Genomic DNA, 21,232 nt, shown 5'->3' on the forward strand with positions numbered 1-21,232 from the left:
ATGACAAAGAAGAGGAAGCAAAACAATACTCCACAATCAGAATATATTTGCGTGCATATACTTTACATGATTAAATCACAGAACTATCACTTACAACATCTATTTTCTCATCCCTTTTGGTTCAAAAATGCATTAACAGAAATGAGTGCCTCCCACACTAGCACAAAGAGAGAGCTTGCAACAGGCTAACACATACATTTAGTGAAGCATATTTTGTCTCATAAGTTTTAGTGTTACTCAACAGAAGGAAAGAGACTGTACAATTTAAGGCTAGTACCACATACTGCATCTATTGGCTAGAGTCTGATATCCTTTGCTCAGCTGAGTAATATCCTACTCCAGGGTCTACACTAGCCCAAAACTTTGAAATGGCCATGCAAATGGCCATTTCAAAGTTTACTAATGAAGTGCTGAAATACATATTCAGCGCCTCGTTAGCATGCCGGCAGCTGTGGCGCTTCAAAATTGCTGCAGCTTGCTGCTGTGCGGCTCGTCCAGACAGGGCTCCTTTTCGAAAGGACCCTGGTAACTTTGAAATCCCCTTATTCTTATCTGCTGTTAGGAATAAAGGGATTTTGAAGTTGTCGGGGTCCTTTTGAAAAGGAGCCCTGTTTGGATGAGCCGTGGCAATTTCGAAGTGCCACAGCTGCCAGCATGCTAATGAGGTGCTGAATATGTATTTCAGCGCTTCATTAGTAAACTTAGAGATGGTCATTTGCATGGCCATTTCGAAGCTTTGGGCTAGTGTAGACACAGCCCAGGAGTAGTTCTATTAAAATAAATGACACTATTTCCAGGGTAAGATTCTTGTTGACCTAGGTTGACCTATTTCCCTATGACAGATGTAGGACACCTGGTAAAATTGCTTGGACTTCAGTGAGTTCAGTGGAAATCAGTCAGACCTATGCTGCACAAACATTCAAAATAACATTGTTTACTGAGCACCCATTAAAATGACATATGACATTTCTACAACTTAGTGATAGGTTAAAAAAATCAAAAATACATATTTACAAGTCAATGGTTACTGCTCTTTAGAAGGGGCCTGCCTCTCGGTCCCACACCATGCCCCATTGCTCACCTAAAAGCAATAAATGTTTGGGCTCCAGGCCCACGGGAGGTTAATTTGTCCCTGACTCTGCCCCATGGGCTCCAGAGAGTTCTCCACAGGGAGCACATGGGGAATTCAGGATTAAGTCCTGCCATTCCCAACTGTTGCCCAGCAGAGGGGCACTGAACAGAGGGGCTCCTGCCTTGCAGTGGTGGCCCTGGGCATAGGGGCTGCAGCTTCCCAATGGGGAGCTACGGACCCTGGAGATGAAGGCTGCAGCCTGCAGGCCTATGCAGGCCCTTCCTGGCAGTGGAGGTGGCTGCCCAGCCACGGAGCACCAGGAATGCAGCCCAGCAGAGAAGGAGATGGCTGCCCCAAGCAATGGGGCACAATGGAACTGCTGTGAAACCTCCACAGCCTCCCCACATCACAGGGCACCCCAGCTGTCCCATGCTGCAGGGTGCTTGGAACTAGCTGACTCCTTGCTTCAGGAGAGCTTCCCAACTGCCCTGTGCTGCCAGCAACTGGGGTGGCCATCGTGCAGGGGAGCTTCCAACCTGCAGGGGTGTTTGCCCTGTGGGAGCCTCTGCCCTGTGGGTGGGGAGCTCCCTGGCTGCCCATGCCTGAGGCACTGCGAATGCGGTTGCAGCCCTGCAGGTGCGGCTTCCAATTGTCCCAAGCTGCGAGGAGCCAGGAATGAGGCTACTAGCCCTGCGTTTGGGGGAGAGAGGTGTCTCCCTGGGTGGAGGGACAGTACAAAGGACTGTGGAGGACACACATTACCCTCCCCACCACCCCCAACATACCCTGCCTTACTCTATGACACAGCCCCTGCTGGCTCCCTCTTCTGTTGCTGTCTGCACACCTGGCTGGTCAGTACATGCTACATGTGCTTTCTGACAAGCACCGGGTATTTGCAACTGCACTGACCTGGGGGAAAGGCAGCTCAGCTGTGGGTGTGAATACAGGACAATTAACCCTTTTGTTAAAATAAGTCAGGATGCCTTCCTGATGCCTGAAATATGGTACTGTCCTGGCCAAAACAGGACGCATGGTCACTTTTCCTAAAGATACAGAATCTGGTCTTTACCTATATTTTATTGTTCATTGTGAAATCAGTTTAGTTTACATTTTATCCTTCTTTTAAGTGCATTTCTGTACTTGAGACTGTGAAGAATGATTCTATTGTACAGTATCTTTTCCGGTGTATAATAAAGCTTTGATAGTAACCAAGGAAAAGGAAAGATTCAATACACAGCCAAGCTTGCTGGTGCTTTTCTTCCAAACATTGCCTGTGTATCTCTCAAATCATTTCATGTTCTAAGCACTGCTAATTGTCTGGAGTGGGTCTTTCTTTTTTCTTTTATATCAGGTTGGCCAATTGCAAACAAAGCCATTCACTTAAGACTTACAGTTACGGAAGTCTTAAAAATAACGCTCAGAAAGCACATTAAAGACAAGATGGACCTGAAAATCTCTATGGGCTGTAGATTTCTCCTGTCTGGATCGTCCGAAATAACTCTTCTACCGCTAGAATACAAATTCTACACATTATATAATTGGTTAGCATTTTAAATAGGGCGACCATATCTCCCTGTCTCAAATACAGGACAGAGAGATACATAGGGGAGGGGTGGCTCCTTCCGGCTGCACCAAGCCCCAGGGAGCTGGCACTCCTCCCTCCCCCAGTCCTGGGGAAGCAGCAGCCACAGGTGCTTCCAGCCTCAGAGCCATGGGAAGGAAGCGGCTGTGGGTGCTCCTAGCCCCAGGGAAGTGGCAGCAGCAGGCGCTCCCGCCCCCACCCTCAGCACCCTAGTGCCCGTATATGGGATAATTGATCCCTTTTAAAAAAAAATAAGTCGGGATGCCTTTCTGGTGTCCCTAATACGGGACAGATGGTCATCCTACTTGTAAAGCTAAATATATTTGCATATTAACCATTTTCAAAAGTATAGTGTAATGATATTGATAATTTGTGTAATTACATATGAGTTGCTTTAATTATAACTACATTTAAATAGAAAGAGTTTCCTGATTCTGCAGAAACAGGCCAAATCTTCAGCCACTGCAAATCAGCAAAAAACTAGTTGAGGATGAAGACCCATATCTGTTGTGCCAATGTAAGAAATAAATTTAGTCCCACATACTCATTGTAAATACTTCTCATTTCTAGGAGAGGCCAGTGCTTCTACAATGTGGGATAACAATGCCTGGGTTTTCTTCTATGACAACAGCACTGATGGAGAACCTCCATTTTTAATCCAGGATTTCATCCATGCTTTCCAGCCCCATGCCAAACTCATCATCATGCTGAGAGATCCTGTAGAAAGGTTAGTGATAAAGCAGTGTGTGGAATTCTTTCTCACTAGAAACAAGCTGGTTTTGTTTAGTTTTGTTTTTTTTTAAATTGTAATAGATGTGCTTATATTGTTCATGTGCCTGAGGTCTATTTTTTTTCTGGAATAAGTGTTGATACTTACAAATGAAATGTTACTGATTTAGAACTTGAAATTTTGTAAATTTTTAATGTCTTCATTCCAAGTGTTTTGGAATTTTACATTTTAATAACATTTGGAAAAAAATAACTGGCATTGTGTAGTGCTTCAATTCAGTTTAGGACCAATAGAGAGTAAGAGTTTACATCTTTCAATGGGCAGAATATTTAACAAAGGAATATTGAGAATAAGCCCATTATACGAACTGGGAATTAGCAAATTATACAAGTTTCTCTGTTTTTTAAAATCTTGGACTGCCAGAATAGCTGTCCCTGTTTGTCAGTGGTAAAGAGACATGCTAGCTCTTCTTATTCTCTGTGTCACAAAATGCATTTACGATTTGTTAGAAGTGCTCCTGACCTTAGGGTTTTAAGAGATGCTAATTTTATGCAAGGGAGGTGGTTGAAGTACCTCCCTCATGTAGATTATCCAGCAATTCTCTCATTACTTTACCCACCCTTGTAAAACAGGTGTTTTCCTTTGCCAGTTGTAATACTGGGGAGACAAAAAGTGAGTTCCTGTTCACTAACTCTGTTTTCAGAGACCTAGATTCTGTACACTTAGGATTTCCTTTGCCCCTTTTGCTTATGCCTCATCTGAAATCATAGGAGCAAGTTTAGCACTATTGTAAATGAGTGCAACTTTTATTTGTTCAGATTCTACTGGCAATTACACTGAGTCTGCTAGTGCAGAGGACATTCTGGTGCAGTTAGAGTTATGAGAAGGGATGTGGCCGGGCTCAGCTTCTACAGGGCTTGGACAGCCGATATAGTTTAGGGTAGCTCTCAGCCCACTTGCCTCTTATCCTGCCCTTTGGTTAGCACAAGGTAATATGGCTGAATAGTCATTCTGTAATAAACTACTACTTAACCGTTGTATTCCAAGTGGAGCATAGGTCACCTAAAAGTCTCCTTCACTTCACCCTGTCTTGGGACAAAACTTCTAGCTCAGGAGTACCCCAGTTGTTGCCCTTCAGTCTCAGTAGATCTCACGATGTATAATCTATTCTGTAATAAAGTCAGTGGGAAAACTCTCAGTGACATCAAATGCATGGATTTCTAGTGTAACTGATAGCATATACTGTCCCAATGGCTTCAGCGGGACTTGCAGCTTTTTTTTTTTTTTTTAATCAGGAATGACTTGTTTCATAATCCTTTGTGGGTGACGTCACGGCATGGCCACATTATTTAATTGTTTTGGATTATGATTGAAGATAAAGACTTCAAGTGAGCAATAAGTATCAGGAGCAGATGAAATCCTAAGCATTGAAGATTTTATTTTCATGCAGATGTCCTTAGAATTGAAGAACAGATGGAAAGAAATACAGACATGTAGACAGCCAAGTGGAGAGAGAGAGATGCTTTCCATAAGGTGTCAGCAGCTCTTTAAAATAATGTTTTTTTAAACTGGATGATTAGAATAAATAATCAGAAAAATTAAACTGCAGTTATGGCTCATCTTGAAAATGATTCTTGTTGGCTCAGTTCCTCCTGCGAGCGCCTATCTTCCTGTACCCTGGATGGCAGGAGCTGTCAGCCTGATCCTCATTTAGGATTTTTGTTAATGTGCCATTAGCAAACAGAGGTATTTGCTCACAAACACATTTCTGCAAGGAGAAGATACTACGGTGTGCTTAATGTCTGCTACACTTAAGTAAACTGTTGGCTTCGTTCCTCAGCTTCTTCCCCATCATTTTCTTGTGTCTTCTACTTTGCGGACAGATCTTCCACATGCACTGGAACAGACAGCTGCCAACGGCAGCAAAGTATTAGCGGCAGCCAAATATTAAGGATTTGTCTATACTACACACTGTGTTGTCACAAAAAGTTGGGTAATGTAAATGCTGTTTGTCTGCACTTTTGCTGACAAAATACTTCCACCCTGTGATGAATGCGAGGGCTACTGCCCTTTTCTAGACATCCTAGTCATACAATTAACTGAATTTCCTATAAGAATTAAAACCACAGACAGTGGGGGTCTAGAAAGTCTCTAGGAATGATAGGGAAGCAGGAAGTGTAGTCAGTAAACAAGGAGAGCCAATGGAGTGCGAGGTTTTGAACTGAAAAAATAGGACCCTTCTGGTGCAGTCTTGTGTGTGAGCTGATGTGAGATGGATGAGTTGAGTTAAGTCAGGAGCAAGGAATGGAATTTCCACTGATATCTATGCTTAGGGAAGGACTTTACCTTGAAACAAGAACAACAGATGGGTGAGTAGAACAGGAAATGTTTAGTCAGACACAATCAGGTTATTTTCTTTACTTCTGTGTTTTGGGTGAACTCTGTGCTGAGCCATGTACTTCCCCCCATACACTAACTTTTAAACTGAATCCCAGAGAAGCGTTTTTTTCAGTTTCACTGCAACTCTGCTAGCAATCAAATGTGCTTTACCAAGCATATCTTCTTTGTTTTCTTATTAAAATCACCTTTTTAAGACTGTGATCTGATTCCTGGGGCCTAGAAGGCAGGATTTTCTGTGTGCATGGGCCTGAGGTGGAAAGGTCAGCTATTAGGAATTGCAATTTGTTTTCAAGCTCTCTCCTCAGGCAGGATTGAAGTGCTTGTAAGTACCCCACAGGAAGAAATTCCCAATTGCATTGTCCTGGACTCTCAAAGGGATTCTTGCATTTAGGTGGTGGCAACATAGCCCATGATCAGGGAATCTGTGACCTTGTGGAGTTTTTTAAGCAGAAGCCTTTAGGAGTAGGTTACTTTAACATCTCTTGTGGACCCCCACATTCTGCAACTGAGGAGTGAGAATCAGCTTTAACACATCTTATATAAGCATGGTTCATGATGTCAACAGGAGAACGCTCCTGCCAACAATGCACTGTGTACACTGCCATTTGCTATGGCTCAACATTTATCTGAAAGACTAAAAGCTTCGTAGCTCAATTAGCAGTGTAGATAAAGCCTTTGGTGGCTATTTATTGTCGGGGAATAGGGGCCTAAAAGGGTGTACATCTCTCTCCCTGGCTTCATCAGCCAAACACCAAGGCTACGTCTACACTAAAGAGATCTTCTGAAAGAAACCCTTCTGGAAGATCTCTTCTGAAAGAAATTCTTTCAAAAGAGAGCGCATCCACACGCTAAAAAAGCTGATCAAAAGAGCATCCATGCAGCCCCTGCGCTTTCAAAAGAATGGGGCAGGAATCGAAAAATCAGGCCCCATGAGGACTGCTCTTTCCAAAAAAAAGCACCCGTGGAGTGTCTACACATGTTTTCTTTCTAAAGAAGCTTTCAAAAGGGGGCTCATTTCTTGAAACAGGAAAGAAAAAGTAATTTTGAAAGGAGTGCCACATTCTTTTGATTTACTTTTGAAAGAACACTTTTTCTGTGTAGATGCTCCATGGGATCTTTTGAAAAAACTTGCTAGTGTAGACACAGACCAAGAGTTAGTGCCTTTTACTTTGACAATTACCACACTTCTCTTGTCAACACATTCCTTAAGGCAGAACCAATGTTTCTGCTATTGGATTCGAGTAATGTGCTGAAGAATCATACAGTGATGATTATTTCTTAAGTGTATGGACTTCTCCTTACAGAGAAGAATAATTTTGAAATAGAAAGGTTATGGAGCTTGATACTTTAAGAAGTATCATTGTTTCCTGTAAGCAAAAATAATAGGCCAGGATTAAACCCATTGATAGTCATGAGATATTTTATAAGCAGTTTGTAGAGCATTGAAATGCATCCATAACTGTGCACGATCAGAAATGTCATGCAAGAAGAGACCTAACTAGGCTGTCTAGTGCAGCCCTTTGTGTCAAGGCAGAACTAAATACACCTAGATCATTCCTGATGGGTGGATGTCTAACTTGTCCGTTAAGAGCACCAAGAGGAATTCCACAACCTGCCTATGTAACCTGGTCCAGTGGCTAACTATCCTTTGTCATTTGGTTTTTTCCTAGTTGTAACTTAAATCTTCCATGCTGCAAACAAAGCTGATTACTTCATGTCCACAGAGGGTTGGACAAAGATAAAAATTAACCTCTGTGTTCTTTATACCATACACATTTGAAGATGTTACATCCCTTTTCAATCATCTCTTCTCTAGATTAAATAAAACCAGTTCTTTCAAATTTTCTATATAGGTCATGTCTTCTGTGAATTTTTATTATGCTCCTCTGAATTCCCTCCAGTGTGTCCCCATCTTTCTTAAAGTATGGCACCCATATCTGGACACTTCCTCTAAGGCATCACTAGTGCAGAGTAGACTGAAAACACTTTACTTCAACATACCACACTCTTGTTAATGCAACCCAGGGTGACATTTGCCTTTTTACAACAGCATCACACTGTTGACTCCCATTCAGTTTATAATCCACTAAAAACCTCTTTTCTGCAAAATTGCTGCCTAACCTATTTATATTCCATGTTGTATTTGTGCATTTGCTCTTTCCCTCCAAAGTGCAGAATTGTACACTTGTCAGTATTGAATTTCTTATTTTTGATTTCACGTGAGTTCTCCAATTTATCAAGATCATTTTTAATTCTAATTTTTTTCTGTTTTAGTACAATATTGTTGAAAACTGGTAACTTCAACAACACATGAACCATTTTTTTCAGCACATAAACAGAAAACTGCAAGTAATGGAATCCCAAACCCATACCCATTCTGCAGATAGATCTAGAGTAATCAATGCATGCTTGAAGTTTTACCAAGGAGCAAAAATGTAATAGCAGAAAGCTCTGACTGCCTCCCATTTAATTTTTCTAAACAAGATACATATTTCATCTGTGGAAATCATTTCAGCCTGCTCACTGAACTGCTGGGCTGGGTGCTGGTCCAAAAATTAGAAATCATACAGGACAGGACTCTTAATTGAGTCTCTGGTGACAGATTGCTACAGGTTATGTTTTGCTTGTCTATTATTTTGAAGTGAATACAAATCATGCCCTTCCTTCTGATGCTGCTAGCTAAAGCTCTAATTATTCAAGTCGTCTTCATGTTGGTGAACTTTTACTGAGGTGAGTATTGGATATGTATGTCTCTAGTGATGGTAAGAGAGAGCCTCCCAGCCCACATAGACAGACCTGCGCTAGCTCTTCTTGCACTATCACACTAAAAATAGCAACGTGCACATTGTGGGGCGGGAAGTGGCTTGGCCAAGCATCCAGAACTCAGATCCAGGGTGTCGAGTGGACTTGGTCTGGGGTGGCTGGCCTGATCTGCTCCCCATACAGCATCCACACGGCTAGTTTTACCACACTAGCTCAAGGAGAACAAGAACAAATCCATATAATTGCAGTAGGTGGCACTCTTCCAGCTGTAGTGTTTGACATGCTCTTTGAAATCAGTGGGGTTGCTTGCATGAGTCTGTGTTCACTCTGTGAATGCACAGACACCTCAATATCTCACCCATTTCTTAACAGTTTTCAGTAGTGTGTTTTGAATATGGAACAATGGAATTAAAACCAATCAAAAATTCAAAACCACTCTCTCCTCTACTTAGACTGTCTCTTCTGTTGGTCTTTTCTTTCTGTCTTTCTATTTTTCAGGTGAGTTTGGAGGTTATCAGTGCATACAGTAATAAATACTGTAATAAATTCAGAATTTCCCGATCTGAAGAAGTGGGTCTGTCCCATGAAAACTCATTATCTAATAAATCATTTTGTTAGTCTTTAAAGTGCTACAAGACAGATATTTTGATGCATTAAAAACAATAACATATTTCAACATTTTTAATGAGCTGAATGAACCTGAGACCCAACAGCAGATTGTGCTGTGCCCCACGATGAAATTTCACATCCCCCACGTCCTCCACTTAGCTCACCCATGTTAGATGTTGACCTTAATAAGAGTGGAGGAATAGAGGATACTTAGCAACGCATAGAATTGGACTTGTGTAAGGTGTGAGCCAAAGCTCACTGAAATCAACAAAGACTGTGGTTAACTTCAGCAGGTTTTGGTTCAGATGCTAATGGGTAAATGTTATAGGCACACCCTCTTTTCTCAGTGTTACCATCTTATTTTCATTATCATTTGAATTGATTTTCCTCCATTTCATTTATCTGTATGCATGTGTATTTCATTCACAGATTGTACTCGGATTATCTGTACTTTGCAAGTGCGAATAAATCCGCAGAAGACTTTCATGAAAAAGTGGCAGAATCCCTCCAGCTGTTTGAAAACTGCATGCTGGATTACTCACTGAGAGCCTGTGTCTACAACAACACCCTAAACAATGCCATGCCTGTATGTATTTCCAGTAACATTTAATTCTTTGCTTAAACAACAGAAAGTTTTGTCTGGATTATTAAAATACCAGGATCCTTATTAAAACAATAATAATGATTATAATTATAATCAAGATGTGGGTTAATTTGTGACTACTAATAAACTTCCTTACTCTTTTTGTTTTTAAAGTAGGTGACTTAAAAATACATATTCATGCTTATAAACCTGATGTGCTGGCTCAGCTGTCTCTTCAGTCTGTTCCCTGATGAATGCCAATAGTAATAATACATCCTTTCTAGCGTGCAGAGCATGAAGAGTACATTTAGCAAAGATTACAGTTTAATCTTTACTTGCAAACCTATCCAAAAATATCTCTGGCAAAGATAAGGCAATTTCCGAACTGCACGTAAGAATACATCATTCATGCTGGATTTTTTTTTTCCCACTCAAGAAAAGGCTATTGAGAGCTAGATTAAATGCTATCTTTCTGTCTCTCCCTTTTTAAGCCATGCACAGCAGAAAATGGAGACTTCTATTACATAAGATGTTGGCAAAGAACACAGGGCTAACTCCCAGTGTGATTGTTCCTAAATTCGTAATTTTACTGTTGGTTTGTATGTATATTTTGGCTGAGGGTGAAGAAAGGGTGATACATAGCAGTACAGTAGGGTCTCAACATTCGCAAGGGTTCTGTGTTGAGAGCCCTTGTGAATGTTGAATTTCGTGAATACGGGGGGGCTTGGAGCCCTGGGGAAGCTGTGGCTGCTGGTGCTCCTCCCTGGGGCCCCAGGGAAGCCGCGGCTGAAGGTGCTCCTCCTCCAGGGTCCAGGGGAAGCTGCGGCTGCTGAGAGTCCCTGCCTGGGACCCCAGGGGAATTGGCGGCTGCCGGGGCTCCCTGTCATGTACCCTGGGGGAAGTGGCAGCTGCCAGTGCTCCATGCCCTGGAGCCCTGGGGAAGCGGCTGCTCCGTCTGCTTGCGAATAATTGAATTCACGAACCATAGATTCCTGAATATTGAGACTGTACCATATCTCATATTTACTGTGGGATGAGCTTGTAAAGTACCAGATCAGTGTGATCTAGTCCTTTTCATCCCATTGTCTTGATTGGGGTGGAGGGACACATTCCTGTGTTCTCCCAATTGTAGTGAATGTCATCTTGTCAACAATTCCTCCAGGTAATAAAGTAATCTCAGGGGACATCATGCACGATAGGCTCAAGCAAAAGCCCACCGAAGTCAATGGAGAGTGTTTTCTGTACTGAGAGTGAGAATCAATTCCCATAGTCTTTACTACTGCTATTCCCATAACCTAGAACTGATGGTTTAAAGAGAGACAGAACAGCCTTTTATTTTATTTAAAAGTTAATTTTGTAATGTGGCATTACACCACCCTGAGTTCTGCTCTACAGTTTCAAGCTGAGCAAGGTGAAAGTCACCCCTGCCTCTTGCTTTGGATTTAGAGTCTTGAGGAACACATGGAGACCAAGGATCATGACCACTCTCACATTTACAAGTACTGTCTGATTTACAAGTTTCATTAAAGTTATAACTGCTCATGCATATACAAATTCTATAATAACTTATGCACAAGGCATAAATATCATCATACTCACTTCCTTAGTGATGTTCCTAAGGTCTGACGGCAGTCTTGCCAGTTGATTATCAGTACAGGCCTGGTTCCTGCTTGAATTTTCTCATAGGCAGCTCAGATTTTGTAATACGGACACCCTCTTTTTGTAACTTGATTACTAAATGTACCTTACTGACATTTGTGCGCACAGTGAACTTTGTCGTTAGTCACGTTTTTCTAGCACATGCCCTATCTGGTAACCAAGCAGTTACTTTTACAGATTTTTTTTTTTTATGATGTCACCCATTGGTACTACTTTTCCTGTAATCTTCCTTATTCTCCTAATTATGTCATGTGCTTCTTACGGCTGTGGCTTAGTTTGGCTAATCTGATATTTTACTAGTCTCAGCCTATAGGCCTTGTGTTTCAACCCTGCTTACTCAGATACCCAATACATAACTGAATAGTCATAGAGAGGTAACCATGTTCGTCTGTATCCTCACAAAACAAAACAATCTTGTGGCACTTCAAAGACTAACAAAATAATTTATTGGGTGATCAGCGTTTGTGGGGCAGACCCACTTCTTCTTCTTCCAGATTATTTTGTTCGTCTTTAATACGTAACTATCACTTCCAGCTATTGAGCAATTTTACTTCTACATCTTTACTTGATTCAGTGCATAATGATTCTCTATAACCTATCATATTAGTTAATCATAACATCACACAACAGATGTACAAAAAGCTAAAACCATTAGCTGCAGCGATGTCCTCCTCAGAGACCAACAATCATAGTCTGAACGTCTCCAATCATGTCCACTTTGGGAGTTCTAATATGATGCAGTGCTTGCCAAGTGTCTCCCATGTACAAATGCAGTTGCATTGTGGCATGAATAGATTTGATGGAGAAGCAGGCATCCATTGCTCACAGCTTCATACTGCCCCTGGAGCTGAAAAGTCATCCTTTGTCCTACATTTTATTCCTCGTTTTAGCACCTTGAAGAAGAAAAATTAATTAATTGGTCTTTCTTTTGAGATTAAATTATATTCTGGAAAGCTACCAATGGGCATCCTTATAAAAGCATAAAACACTAGCCAGGCCCCTGAGTGGACTTCAGCTTCCTCTCAAGCATAGCTGACAAACTCTCTCTATATGTAATTTGTTATATATTGAAAGAGTATATTTTTTTCTATGACCTTGGATGTTAGATCAGGAGGTGTGTGACTGCAGCAGAAAAAAGTACTCTTAAGAGACAAGATAAACAAGAAGTATAACGACTGCCACTGCTGGAAGGCAATCCTCTGTACAGACAATAGACGTTCATCAGTTTATTTTCAGTTACCAGCAGTGGAAATTGTTGAAAGCAAAGAAAAGGAGGGAGAGTCAAGGGCATAAAATTAAAATTGGAAAGACTGCATTTGAGGAGGATTCTTTGGGAAATGCTTGGTTGTACTGCATAATGTCCAGGAAAAAAAGCAGGTGACTTTCCTGAAAAGGGGATTTTGTTTTGGAATAATAGTGGGAGAAAATACAGGCTTGTGTATCATGCCAAGTTTCAGAGGCCCCAAAGGAAGTAAAGACGGGCAAAAAGGGACTTTACATTTGAAATTCTTCTTACTGGGTGAAGTCAGTCTTGAAAGAGTCTATCACAGAATTCTCTGTATGGGTAGAAGCTCATTAGCTATAAAATATTTACAAAACAACATAAGTTATACAACTGATACTAGTTTCTTACGGTGTGTATACACAGCAGTTATTCTGGAATAATGGCTGCTATTGCAAAATAACTTTGAGCATCTATACAGCATAATTGAAATTTTGAAATTTCAAAACAGCGGATGTCTTATTTTGAATTTTGTAGACCTCATTCTATGAGGAATAGTGCCTATTCCAAAATAAATGTCAGATTAGGGGTCTGTATAGACAGGGAATAAAAGCTATTTCAAAATAAACTATAGTGCTTATGATAATAGGTACTTCCATAGTACAAATAATAAATAACAAGCAGTTAATAAACTGTGGTAACTGTTTACTCAGACAGGAATCATTCCACATAACATCTGAGCCAAAAATGAGGATTGAGTTTGAGAACTTTCAAATCAGTTTCTAAACTGGTGTGCCCAGAGACTGTTTTGCACATGCAAGCAGCTTTTGTAATGCAAATCAAAAGTTGTTTGGCATGTAAAAATTTGGGCATTAAACCATAAGTGCCCCAAAATTTAGATGTGCTGTTTTGAAAGTTCATATGCAGAGATTGCTTTGCAAAAGTGGTTCTTTCAGTTGGCAAAGATTTGAATCAGATTGCATAGATTATGTTTTCTATTTGTCATCATCTCATAAAAGACAAAACCAAAATATTCCATTTGTTCTTGATTTGGAATTTTACTTTAATAACAATGATCTGATAATAGTTGGAGGATAGCGTTAATGTTCTTTCTGTGCTTTACTGGCAATTCAGAAAGCAGAGTGGTTCTTTTCAAATGGCTTCATGTTGTTTATCGATGTGTAGATTGTTTTATAGATTAATTTTAAACTCTCCATTTGCTGTAATAATGATTCAAAACATGAATTTTTTCAGCAATATTTAGGCCATAACTGGAATTACTCAAGTTAACTAAAAGCACAAGACTTTGTTGTGTGTTTTTTGTCAATTTTATACTATGACTATGACTCTCTGGCACATGGGGCCAGATTTTCACATCCTTCCTTCTGTTTCTATGTCTAAAGGGATGAAAAGTAAACAAGCAAGCACAAACTGGAACTGGGAGTTTTAAGAAGCCTAAGCTGCAACCTTAAATGTTTATTTCCAATGTTTGTGCAAAAAGTGAGCAAAAATGGACAGACCAGGTTAAGGCTAGACTAAAAATTTGGCCCTTGATGTTAAAGAGAGTGGTCATATTTTCCTCTGTATAATCCAGTATAGATCTTCCATTGAATGGTTAGATGGTCAACTACTAAACCTAGCTAGGTATTTATGCCCTGTCCCTAACTTCAGTGTTTGAACATCTGTTTGGTCTTCTAAGAATTACTAATTGACTAAGGGGAGTATGATTGGATAGTACAGAAATCTTCTGCCATCTTCGTTTTAAGATAACATTGGTGACCTTTTCCTGCTGGGCATTTGTGAGACAGAATCTGCCAGGCCCAACTATTTAGTGATCGTTGGTCATAAAGGGAAAGCTAACAGATGATCTCACATTCCAAGTAGCTTGAAAACTGAGTTTAAGGATGGTGTGGATATTGTGAGGTATTTTTGGAGTATTTTCTCTTCTGTAACATTGTGGCCGTGTCTACACTAGCCAAAAACTTCAAAATGGCCATGCAAATGGCCATTTCAAAGTTTACTAATGAAGTGCTGAAACACATATTCAGTGCTTCATTAGCACGCGGGCAGCTGTGGCACTTTGAAATTGATGCAGCTCGTCCAGATGGGGCTCCTTTTCGAAAGGACCGCAGCTACTCCGAAGTCCCCTTATTCCTATCTGCTCATAGGAATAAGGGGATTTCGAAGTAGCAGGGGGTCCTTTCGAAAAGGAGACCCGTCTGGACAAGCCGCGCGGCGGTGAGCCACGTCAGTTTCAAAGTGCTGCGGCCGCCTGCTTGCTAATGAGGTGCTGAATATGTATTTCAGCGCTTCATTAGTAAACTTCAAAATGGCCATTTGCATGGCAATTTTGAAGTTTTTGGCTAGTGTAGATGTACCCTGTGAGTATAAAAAATCCCACCAGAATGCATTTTTCGTAAAACAGAAGAATAAAATGCAAACCCAATATAGCATAAGGCTTATATGACACTTCTGAAAGGTGCTGAGTGCCTTTAGCTACCTTTGTGTTGAGTCCCATGCCTTTTGGCCATGGTGAAGGTGACTGTACTTTGTGGGTAGCTTTAAATACCTCTATGAATGCATATTCTGCTCAATGGTTGAGGGTCAGAGTGCTTAGCGCTTAGTAGGACTGGACAATAAGCACATGGGCCGAGGCCCTTACTAAATTGAGATATAATTTATCAACGTAGGGGGTCCAGTGAGGAAGGATTTAACTCTGTAAGTAGCCTCATAGAAGTCACTAGCACTATTCCATGCATAAGAGTTGCGTGAACAAGGTTTAGACTTTCTCTGTGCATCATACTATATTTTAAAAAATCTTCTAGTTCAAATCCAAAATAGATTTTCCTTCCCACAGAAAACATCAGGATGAATATGAATTAACTTTGATGCAACAGAATAAATAAATTAACTCTACTGTTTTATTTTTTGTAGGTGAGGCTACAGATTGGCCTTTATGTTGTGTATCTCTTGGACTGGCTGACTGTTTTCGATGAAGGTCAGATACTAGTTCTCCGCTTAGAAGATCATGCCTCCAATGTAAAATATACCATGCATATGGTGTTCCAGTTTCTGGATTTAGGTGGGTATCATCTAGCTGGTTTGAGTGATATGCAAAAGTCACATTTACATTCTGGATTAGTGATGCTTATGGCGAGACACCCAAGATGTGAATCTGTGTTGATGAAGGGGCAAATTGTGCTCTAATGCAAGCAAAACTACCATGGGCTGCAAAATGCCCATTGTTTTCAGTGGGAGTATTGTCTGATTAAAGACAGTGTGAGAGCATTTATGAAGAATTAATAAGTATGTTAAAATCAGAAACATGGTACTTCAAAGACTAGCAAAATAACTTATTGGGTGAGCTTTCGTGGGACAGACCCACTTCTTCAGACCCTAGCCATACCAGAACAGGCTCAATATTTAAGACACAGAGAACCAAAAACAGTAACAGAGAGTAAGCCATGCTAGTCTATACACTATCAAAACAAAAAGCAGTCAAGTAGCACTGACTCCCTTAGACAAAGGGTCAACAGGCACAAAACAGACATCAAAACACTCCAGATCCACAAACCAGTTAGTCAACATTTTAATGGAATGGGGCATTCTGTCAATGACCTCAAGGTATGTGTGTTACTGAAGAGAAATTATCGCACCGTTTTAGAGAGAGAAGTGGAGGAGCTGACTTTTATATTCAAATTTGGCACATTAACACATGGTTTAAATCGTGATGGGAACTTTCTGAGTCACTATAGGGGCTCGTCTGCATACTTGGCTCAATCTAATTCTTGAGCTTCCCCCACACCCCTCCACTCTCTGATTTGCTCACCTTGATTATCTTTTTCTGATTTGTCCTCCTTGCTTACTGTTTTTGGTTCTCTGTGTCTTAAATATTGAGTCTGTTCTGGTCTGGCTATGGTCTGAAGAAGTGGGTCTGTCCCATGAAAGCTCACCTAATAAACTATTTTGCTAGTCTTTGGCCGTGTCTACACGTGCCCCAAACTTCGAAATGGCCACGCAAATGGCCATTTTGAAGTTTACTAATGAAGCACGGAAATGCATATTCAGCGCTTCATTAGCATGCGGGCGGCAGCGGCGCTTCGAAATTGATGCTCCTTGCCGACGCGCGGCGCGTCCAGAGGGGGCTCCTTTTCGAAAGGACCCCGCCTACTTCGAAGTCCCCTTATTCCCATCAGCTCATGGGAATAAGGGGACTTCGAAGTAGGTGGCGTCCTTTCGAAAAGAAGCCCCGTCTGGACGCGCTGCACGGCGGCAAGGAGCGTCAATTTTGAAGCGCCACTGCCACCCGCATGCTAATGAAGCGCTGAATATGAATTTCAGCGCTTCATTAGTAAACTTCGAAATGGCCATTTGCGTGGCCATTTTGAAGTTTGGGGCACATGTAGAGACGGCCTTTAAGTGCTACTTGACTGCTTTTTGTTTTGATAGAACCAAAAACAGTAATCAAGGAGGATAAATCAGAAAAAAGAATGATCAAGGTGAGCAAATCAGGGTGGAGGGGTGGGGAGGGGGGAAAGGTCAAGAGTTAGATTAAGCCAAGTATGTAGACGAGCCACTATAGTGACTCAGAAAATTCCCATCCTTCTTCAAACCACGTGTGAATGTGCTGAATTTGAATATAAAAGACAGCTCGGCTGTTTCTCTTTGAAGAACGGTGTGAAATTTTTTTTTCAGTAACACGCATACTCTTAAGTCATTAACGGAATGCCCCATTCCATTAAAATGTTGACTAACTGGTTTGTGGATCTGGAGTGTTTTGATGTCTGTTTTGTGCCCATTAACCCTTTGTCTAAGGGAGTTAGAAGTCTGTCCAATATACAAAGCATCTGGGCATTGTTGGCACATGATGGCAAAAATGATGTTAGTAGAGGAGCATGAGAAAGTGCCCGTGATTCTGTGAGTAACCTGGTTAGGTCCAGTGATGGTATTTCCAGAGAAGATATGTGGACAAGGTTCCAGGAACCTTTCCTTGCAACAAAGCCCTCTGCCAGTTTTTTTTTTTTTTTTTTTTCTGATTTGTCCTCCTCGATTACTGTTTTTGGTTCTCTGTACCTTAAATATTGAGTCTTTTCTGGTCTGGCTATGGTCTGAAGAAGTGGGTCTGTCCCACGAAAGCTCACCTAAGAAATTATTTTCTAGTCTTTAAAGTGCTACTTGACTGCTTTTTGTTTTGATAGTATATAGACTAGCACGGCTCCCTCTCTGTTACTATGGTACTTCATGCATTTGTTTTAGCAGGGAGGGCCTGATGCTACATTTGTTGATGGCAGTGGGAGTTCTTTTTGATGAATTGGAGCAAGAGCAGGTCCCAGCTGTTTGAACAGCCAGGTGAAATGCATCAGTGGCATTGTGGGTGTCATTGCCAGATAAGCCAGCCCAGAATCTGTTATAAAAGGCAGTATTCCTCGTGTCTGGGGGAATATGTTTTGACTGTCATTGTCTGAGACATCTGTTGCTAATCATCAGAACAAAATTGGCAGACAGAATGATAGCTCATATTGGTTAGGCAGGAAGAAGAGAAGGTTGGAGATGTGATTGCCATTTAACCCAGTTGAATCCAAACATTGGTCTAGGCAATTGTATTTATCAGATTGAACAGATAAGGAGCCTGACCCTGCTTCTCTAATCCAACTTGCATTGAAAGAGGATGTTGCTAGCACAGTCAGGCCTGCAGTTCATAGGCACCATTCAAGAGGGTAAGGTTTGCTCCTGTACTGAGGGTCGTCCTGGTGCCTGTCCACAACTTATATCCTACAGAAGTCCTTAAAGAGGGTTGAAGTCAGATGATGTAACTGCTGCACTGTTTGACTGGGTGAACTCCACTCTAACAGGTATCAGGAGGCTCCTTCATAAACTAACAAAAATCAGGAATTAAAATGAAATAATTATTATGGAAAAATGCACATCAATGATTATTTTTACTGTCAGATTTGTTTTCTGAAACCAAAGCTTTGCCTCAAAAATGATGTATATTTGCTTATTGCATGGATGATTAATTGATATGAAAGGAAAACAGAGTATTTCCATGTATTTGAACTGCAATTTATTTTAGTAAACTAAACCAATGGCCGGTATTCTGGAACACAGTCATGGCCAGAAAATTCCATTACTCTTTTCTTGACAAACTTATCTACTTAGCCATTTACATTCTTTAACATGAACATTTTGGGAAGAAATAAATTAAAATAGTTTTGTGTTCACTGCAGGTCCTATAAGTGAGAAACAAGAAGCTCTAATTACAAAGAGTCCTGCATCAAACACTAGACGGCCTGAAGACCGAAATCTGGGACCCATGTTACCAACAACAAAGGCAATTTTAAGAGACTTCTATGGGCCTTTTAATACAAAACTGGCACAAGTTCTTTTTGATGATGCATTTTTATGGAAAAAGACATAATATGCAAATTTACTTCCAAAATACAGCGCTTCAAGGAATTATTTTTTAAAGTCTATTTTTGTGTGCACATATTTACATTTTATCCACTCCAACAAGAAGCAGATCTAATGGGATGAGAATTCTCTTTCCTTAGCATATGATATTTAACTGAGGCTAGATCACATTTTCCTTGTGAGGCTGTAAAACATCCTGCTTATCCATCTCTTGCAGTTTCTTCTCTCTAGCAACAGATCAGTGTGGAAATAGCATTGGAATGACTGACTTCTTTTACACCATCTCTCTGCGGTTTTGAAGTTTAATCTCTAAAACAGTACAATACATACTTAGCACTGATCACTTAAAACCACACTTTCAAGGTACGTTCTCCCCTCATTCACTCCAAAGTAATCAAAAATATCCATTAGACATTAAAATCTTTGTTTGAATTAAATCCAAAATTCTATTTTATTACTGCAGCACATCAACATAAAATACAGAATCTTTTCACCCAAATTAAAGCTATTACCTTACATTATTTAACTAATATCATATATAAAATCATAACCAAGTGACTATTCAATGTATTACTGCAATTAAGTAAATTCCCAAACCTAATTAATCCTTCCAGTGTTCTACAGTTTGTCATAAGCAAAGAATTGTGCATTCAGTATGAGAATGAGTGACTTGGAAGTATAAAGTTAAAGAAGCCATACATTTTTTTGGTATAATATAGAGTAACAGAAATACACAACTTTCTATTTGATTTTTTTAAATGTTATTTATTTAAATGCAGCTATACACAGTTGAATAACCTATGTATTTTCTCAAGAAACCAACAATGAATTTCATTGTTCACTCCAGTGATGTAGGTGGATATCTTTTATTTCAGTGGGATTTGGATCAGGCCCTACATGAATTACTTGCAGTGTTCCATAAAAGAAACATGCTGAATTTCTGAAAACATTTAAAAACCTCATGACTAAATTCATATATAGGTATCATACAGTAGCATGTATTACAGTATAATGCCTTTCATTCCAGTAGCATAGGTGCAGATATACTAATTGAAGTTGCACATATTCTTTGTTTCCCTGCTCATGCAATTTGTATTCATTTAGTCCAAAGTTAGTTCAGCTGTGCAATAATTCATGTTTTTTATTGAAAAATATAGCAAGCTACATTCAACTTTCAGTTACACCCACACAACCTCATTGAAGGCAGAATTTGGCCCAGCATTCTAACTATAATTTTTGTAATAAAAATATTATAGTGGACTATAGACAAAGACCTTCTTTTCAAGGGCTTGGTGATATCTTCACTGAAATTAATCAAAACTGAATCAACTAAACCTGATGCACCAAAGTCCAAAGAACCAGTTCTAACAAGTAAATTATGCCCTTATTTTGGGATACTCTTATTCTGGTCTCGTGCCTGTGTCCATAATAGAGCTGGCTGAATAATAAAAAAGTGCAAACGTGCAAATACTGTACTGACTTTGCTGCATTGCTATCTGTGGGGTCATATTATTTATTGTGTACCAGTCATCCTTTGACTGACATATAGTGTGGAAGTTGTTCACAAATCCTGAATATTTCACAGGTGATTATTCATGTGAAAATTCGAGGAGAAGTTCATCTTTGGGCATTCACGATTTACAAATCTCTGGTTTTAAAAGATTCAGTTATTGAATCAACAGAAACAATGCTGTGGGATTCAGATGATCCATTCTCACATCAGAAATAGTAGTAGTATACAGAGGCTAATTGGGAGAGGTAATATGTTCGATTGGACCAACTTCGGATGGTGAATGAGACAAGCTTTCAAGCTTACGCAGAGCTCTTCGTTAGGTCCAGGGAAAATTGCTTATAAAGGTATATTCAAAATTTTTCATGAGAACCATTCAATGAATGCGTATGTATATTTGACATCTTTGCTGAAATCTGAATTGATTCAAACAATCTGTGAACAGAAATAAGGTCTAAATTGTCAATAAAGAGTTACACTGAATAAGGTGGTCAGTCCTGTTGTATACTAAAGTCAGTAATCAACAGTCAGAAAAGGTGGATGAAAACTACTAAGAGCATTTTTCAGCAGGAGTTTATTGAACCATACTGGTATTTTTATTGGCTTCTATTCAGTTGTCGGTAGCACAGATCCTACGCTGGAGGTACAAATTTATCTATGCTAAATGCTAAAGATATTTTTGTTAGTTCTT

General features: G+C 40.1%; 1 protein-coding gene across 3 annotated transcripts in view; it reads left to right on the forward strand.

The window, feature by feature from the left end:
* CHST15 (carbohydrate sulfotransferase 15) overlaps nucleotides 1–21,021 on the forward strand; it is an 87,607-nt gene extending 66,586 nt beyond the window's left edge. For all 3 annotated transcript variants that reach the window (XM_074999721.1, XM_074999722.1, XM_074999723.1), the window contains 4 exons: nucleotides 3,225–3,381; nucleotides 9,586–9,742; nucleotides 15,555–15,702; nucleotides 18,848–21,021. In XM_074999721.1, coding sequence (XP_074855822.1) covers nucleotides 3,225–3,381; nucleotides 9,586–9,742; nucleotides 15,555–15,702; nucleotides 18,848–19,038 — 653 coding nt within the window. In that variant the 3' untranslated portion in view covers nucleotides 19,039–21,021. The remainder of the gene's footprint in view (nucleotides 1–3,224; nucleotides 3,382–9,585; nucleotides 9,743–15,554; nucleotides 15,703–18,847) is intronic.
* Nucleotides 21,022–21,232: the final 211 nt, after the last annotated feature.

This window comes from Carettochelys insculpta, chromosome 7 (genome assembly GCF_033958435.1).
Source record: "Carettochelys insculpta isolate YL-2023 chromosome 7, ASM3395843v1, whole genome shotgun sequence".
In the NCBI taxonomy this organism is placed as follows: domain Eukaryota; kingdom Metazoa; phylum Chordata; order Testudines; family Carettochelyidae; genus Carettochelys; species Carettochelys insculpta.